We start from the raw sequence: 6,442 nt of genomic DNA on the forward strand, positions 1-6,442 counted from the left end.
TTCCAGTGAGCTTTTTTTCCCTCCCACAAGAGAGCAGATGGGAGGGTGTGTTGCCTCCCGCCTGAGGCAGATGTTCCACCACCACCATTTCCAACTCGCCAGGGTCCCTGTTACGACCTGGTCGCAACTAGTTCATAAATCCCTTGGAGTAAATTGAGGTGAAACAACACCAAATAACTGGTGTGAAATTAAGAACAATTTATTAATACAGGGAAAGTGGCATGGTCATAAGTGTCTTGGGTTTCTAAAGGCATTGAGAAAAGAGAGAAAAGGAAAAGGAAAAAGAGAGAGAGGATAGAGATTATGAGAGAGAGAGGGAAAGAGATATCACCACCCTTGGATCCAGCGATGTAAGTTGTTTGTAGAGTTGGTCAGGATCGGTCCTCAGGTGGCAGGCGGGAGCACTCACCAGCATCCCAAGCGAGAAGGTCTAAATACTTTAGGTCATTTGCATGCAAGATAGGAGAGGGTGGCAACACCCCTCTTGTCTCCCCCCTCTGCTCGCTTCTCATGCTAATTGGGATGCCTGTGCTTTGTAGTCTTAGATTGTTCTTGGAATGAGTCGGTGGTCCCCCAAGGGGTGTCTGGTGGTCGTGATCCCCCCTAGTTGTGGTGTCCACTGTATGACCCCGCTTCTGCACAAGGGTGGTTGATGCCTTGCAAAGTTGTTGCACATGTAGACTGGCCCCAAGGAAAAGATACCACCTGGCCTCCGCAGGACTTATCTCTTCCTCCAGCCAGAGTTGTGAATCACAACAATTAAGGCACAACAAAGTATTGTTCAGTTCCCAAGGCCCTTATCTCTTGCCAGACTTCCAGGCCTTTGTAGCACCCATCTCCTTCTCTTAAGGCACACAAACTCTGTCTGTCACAGTCCCTCAGGGTTACCAGGGGCTGGTGACCCTCGAGGCAGCCTGGGGGGGCCCCTCTCTCTGTGGAAGACCCCGTCCTGTGGGACTGAGCTTTGCTCTCTTCCCCCTCCTCCCTCATCCCTGAGGGAGAACGCCCCTTCAGCCAGGAACCGCTTCACAACGCCTATGGTGCACTCGCCCTGCCCCAGGACCCTCTGTCTCCACCTGGGGTCTGTCAGCCAGCCCCCTCCACCAGGACGGTGACAGTGACAGGGTCAGCGACTGCCCCTTGGCTGCCGTCTTGCCCCCAGCCCAACCCCAGCGGCCGTTTGGGCAGCATTTGGGTTATTCAGTGGCTGAAGGCCAACGCAGGCACAGCAGCAGGCCTGGTGGGAGGGTGGGGGTATGCTTTCGAGCCTCCCAAGAGCCACCATAGCGCTCGGTGGGCTTTAGTCATGGACTCCCCACCGTAGGGCACACTCCCTCACGCAGCCTCTGAGGGAGAGATGCAATATCATTCAGATATGAGAGAATTTGCACTGAATAAGAGAATGTTTCAAGGCAATACATGTAGCAAGAAACTCTTAGATCTGAGGGGTTTTTTCCTTTTCAGTTACATTTATTTGCTGAATTGTCTTCCAGAAAATCATCAGTGCTATATACAGCAAATGCATGCATCTGCATTTACATAATTTTGTATCATATTCTTGCCTAAGTTCCTATTCAGTTATGATAAATATATGCAATCACACCTGGTGCTGATATTTAAAAACCTCAGACTGCACTGTAAACAGGGATGGATTTCACCAGCCAAGGCAGTACTAGTTTCGTGTCATGCCATATCAATGCCTTTCCTCAAGGGATCTTCATCTCCAGCACTGTCCTTCTTGGCCCTTTGCATTGCCACTGAAAGATGTGACTAGTGATCCAAGCTCCGCTGCCTCTTCAGCCGTGAACTTTTTTAAAAAAACCACCAACCAAGGTAAACAGCATGCTGCAAATTGCATTAACTTACACAGATGTAGGAGTGTGAAATCCACACAACAGCAAATCTAGACACTGCCATGGCTTCTGCTCACATTGCAGCAGAACTGCAGAGGACTGGTAGGTACTTCAGCAGACTGCAAACATGTAGCAGTGGTGCTCCTCATGTCCATCCTGCCCCTCTGCCCTCCAGCTCCTGCTCTTCTCTGCTTTGCCATCGCACCATGACTGCTACACTGTGGTGAAACTCACTCAATGAGCAGAAGATCCACTGAGAGTTTGCTGAAAAGTCGCGGCTGGGTAAAACTAATTGCATTTATTATAAATATTCCTATATTCATAGTGAGTCAAATGCTGAGTAACTCAGTAAAACTTCTGTCTGGATTGTCAGATTCTGGTCTTATTTTTAGATATAGTCCTTAATAATTTCTGAAGCTAATAGAGTAAATTTCGTATATGTGTATTTGTGTTAGTAAATCCATTCCTAAGGAAACTTTGCTAATGGTAGCTAAATACCAAGAAATGCATTGTGTTTTGTCATCGATTAAGTTCCAATAAAAAGTGTTGGAATTATTGCAGTTATGTACAGTTTTTTGCCTTCTAAAATGTGGAGTGTGAATTTCAGCTAGAAAAAAACATTTCAGAAAGAGACGTTCACCAGATGATCAGCTTTGATGGATTCCAGCACCTGAATCCTGTGCCAAATGAAGAGAAGAATCTCTTAAGCAAAACGCTCTTCTCTATTCAGAAGATAATCTCAAGAGATGTCAGAAAACCTTTATATGGATATTTCAGTGTTCTCTTTAATTCATTTTCTTTTTTTCTAATATTCTCTTTAGTGGACAAGTCACTGTTGGCTTTGACCAGCCTCAGCCTTGGTGTAAGCAACTCCTGATGAGCAGGTGGAGTGTAGAACTGGGCAAAGATTTACGAGATTTAACACTTAAGCCCAGCTATGCCAACAGCCTTGAGCCTATTTCTTCATTTCTCCATTTGCTTTCCCTGCCATGCTTTGCTCAAAATGCCATCTCTTTAGGTTAGTATTAGCACAGTCTGCAACAAAATCACAATGGACACCTACACTTAAATAGGATTTCCAGGTAGAAGTAATTAACAGAAACAACATAAATGTAAGTAGAATGAGCCTGGGCATAACGTGATTCATTTACTTAGTACTTTTGGGATATTTCAGTGATGTAGGACAGGTGAGATGCAATTTTTCCTTAGAAAACAAGGAAGGTTCCTCTGTAAACTTCACTTTCCTAGTAATTCTAAGGAGTGCATTTCAGAAAAGAGGTGAATAAGATTTCAGTTTTCCACAGGACAGTGTTATTCTTTTATTTTAATTCTTTTCCTGAAGGGAGTTGCAGATTGTGGGAGCTCCCTTAGAGGTGCAGAGAAGCCCAGATGAATTGTTTCATAAGCACAGTGACACTGGTTTGGGTTGCTTGGTGAGAAGAGTCCTTCAGTGATAATGTTCAAATTGTATTATATAGTAAAAGAAGATGCATTGTCAGTCAGAACCTCACTAGTCTGTCTTGAATGGTAAATATCAGAGTTTGTCCTTGAACTACGTTTATTGCATTTCTTGTATCTCATGCACCATAGGTCCTTCATTATCTTCACAAAATAACTTCTGAACTTCACTCCAATAAATGCATAGAGCACAGGATTCACACAACAGTGTAAAAATGCAATGGCTTCAGTGGTGTATTTTGCATAGGCCATTATCTTGTCATTGTCACAAGATTTGTCTATCTTGCCCATATTTATGGCTATTACAAGAAGAACAATGTTATAAGGTACCTGGCAAACTAGGAAAACAGCTACAATTAATACGATCACACGGATTGCTTTGTTTCTCTTGGAATTCTGAGCCTGTTGTAAGGATTTAACAATGAATGTATAGCAAAAAATCATGAATATAAAAGGTATAAAAAATCCAAATCCAACTTGTAGACACAGCAGCAGTGATTTCAGCATCGCACTTTCAGACATTCTGTCAAATCTGTGATCGCAAATCTCTTTGGTTTCATTGATGGAGAAGCTGTAACTTTCACTGTACAGAAAAGAGGAACTAGAGATTAAAATTGATGATACCCACACGACCAAACAGATGAGTTTACTATATGCGAGCGTTCTTGCCCTGAGTTTAAGTGACTTTGTTGCCTGTACGATAGCGATGTACCGGTCCACGCTGATAAAGGCCAAAAGCAGCATGCCACAGCTGAAGTTGATTGCATAGATGCCTCTGGTCATTTTGCAAATGAAATCACCAAAAATCCATTTGTCAGCAGAGTAATTTACTGCCCACAGCGGGAGTGTGAGAACAAACAGTATGTCTGCTATGGCCATGTTGAAGAGGTACACATCCGTCATGGACTTGGTTCTTTCATATAAAGCAAAGGTCATCACTACAAAGATGTTACCAACTAGGCCGATGATACAAATCAATGAATACGCAACTGGCAGAAATGCTTTTGTGAAGTTCCTGACTTCTAACTTAGAACAAGGTGGTGTGATAAGAAGAGCATAATCTGAATAATACGGATAATCTGTGGTACGAGTCTCTGTCTGTAAAAAAGATGATCATCAGTTAATACATAGTTGTTAATCTCTAATTTCTATGTAGTAGAAGGATGACAGATTAAAAGCCATACAAATACAAGGTACTTCGGAAATCTTTCGAAAATTAGTAAACAAGTATTATATGGCTTGTTGATTTGAAATGGAAGTGATATTTCCCCTCCGATAACTGTAATACTTCTGTCCAGTCCTTCCCATGTCTCAGCTTCAAGTCTATATCAAACTCATCTCAAGACAGTCCACAGCAATGCTGTTTCCTCCAACGCCTCATGTTTTACACTGTTTCCACCCACCACACACCCCAATTACAAATGTATTTAACACTGCAGAGGAGACTTGTAAGAAATAAGTAGAGAATTTCATAAAATCTTAATTAAAATATGAACATGGAGATAATATTTTTGGATCGCCCAAAGGTTTCCATCTTTAAATACATTACACAGAAAGGATTAGTCTGCCATTACAGAAGACTCTACAGTGTAAAAGTCTGAATTTGAAGTAGAGGTCTAGAATTCCTTTACTGTCAATGGAGGGGAATAGGCCCTTCTAGCATGTTATACATTTCATACTAACATAGCTTCGCTAAATCAAGCCCCAAAATGGTTACTTCTCTCCACTCAGTTAGACAGGCAATCCAGGATGGCTAGCCTGAGACACAGTTACCTGCACCACAGACACCAAACCTGCAGCTAGATTAGTAGAGTGCAAACCCAATAAGTAGTGTGCTTTGGCAGTGAACTCTGCTGTCAGAAACATCTCTTCAGCTAATCACTCCTGAGATCAGGGCATTTGGACCAGCAGTCTCAAAGAGCTTGGACTTCCAGATTCATTGCTTTATTGATGTACTAATATAGTTTATCAATTAAGTACTTACAAAATTCATTTTGGCAGTACACTTCTCAGAAAGAAAAAATTTGTGAGAAGAACTTCAAACTGCTTTCCCAAGGATTTCTGAAAAGAAAGTAGATTGGATTGGGAAACCATCACAAGAAATGTGAACAAGTAGAAAAACACAACTGGAAATAAAGCAGTTATTCAAAGAAGAATCTCATCACTTCAGCTATATCAACAATACATAGGAGCATCTCAACAAATCACACATCTCTGCAGCACAATGTGCAGTTGTGAAAAGTGGATGGTTTATATCAGTATCATTAAGAGCACAATCTTATCTATTCATAGAGCTAATAAACGATATATGAGAAAATGTGACTCTTACTTCACATTGACTTTGCACCACAAGATATTAAAGTAAATTTTACTTTCAGAAATTCTGCATGACAATGGCAATCAGTGTATTGAGGGAAATATGGAACAAATAAACAGCACCACCTTAGATACTCCATAACAGTAATACGGCACTTTAACTTTTTTTTTCACTCTGGCATTTTATCAGTATATCTCAGCACTTTTAACATCACATTACTTGCCATTTTTTATTACACTAGTGAGGTAAATTAAAGAGTGCCAGGATAATTGCTTCTTATAGTGCAAAGGATAGTACACAACACATGAACAGACTGAGCACTAGTGCTGTTTTTTTTCTTTGTTCAGTGCACAGATCTTTGTGTTATAGACTGCACTCTGAAAATAATTTATTATCTTTATCAGTGTGACAAGTATTTTACAAATGGTAATTAATAAATTTGCACAACACCCTGTGGTGAGGAGGTATTACTAACTTTATTTTACAGGGAAGGAACATGAGCACTGAGTCATTACAGTAAGTATCCACTTGAGATGTTCAGTTTGAGACACCTGTCCCCCCCATAACATCACTTGTAAGAGTGCTTAGCGTTATGAAGGCCTTCAGTTATGTAAAGAATTAAATCCATTGACTGGTTGCAACAAGGCTCAGACTTCTGCAAATCAGACCACAGAGTCTAAAGTCACAGACAGATAAAATGGGGAACAGGCCATTGGTGGCCACATGTGCAAACCTGGTCTTAAATGACTTGTTTAACCTCACACAGGAAGCCACAGGCAGGAGATTTAGTTCCTCAGCATTCCTCTGCATGAGT

General features: G+C 41.6%; 1 protein-coding gene across 1 annotated transcript; it reads right to left on the reverse strand.

Annotated features, from left to right (window-relative positions):
• Nucleotides 1–3,323: 3,323 nt before the first annotated feature.
• CCR6 (C-C motif chemokine receptor 6) lies at nucleotides 3,324–5,304 on the reverse strand. Its single transcript, XM_068416023.1, has 2 exons — nucleotides 5,296–5,304; nucleotides 3,324–4,409 (listed from the first exon to the last, which is right to left on the reverse strand). The coding sequence occupies exons 1-2, from the start codon at nucleotides 5,302–5,304 to the stop codon at nucleotides 3,324–3,326; spliced, it is 1,095 nt and encodes a 364-aa protein (XP_068272124.1).
• Nucleotides 5,305–6,442: the final 1,138 nt, after the last annotated feature.

This window comes from Nyctibius grandis, chromosome 1 (assembly GCF_013368605.1).
Source record: "Nyctibius grandis isolate bNycGra1 chromosome 1, bNycGra1.pri, whole genome shotgun sequence".
Lineage (NCBI taxonomy): Eukaryota > Metazoa > Chordata > Aves > Nyctibiiformes > Nyctibiidae > Nyctibius > Nyctibius grandis.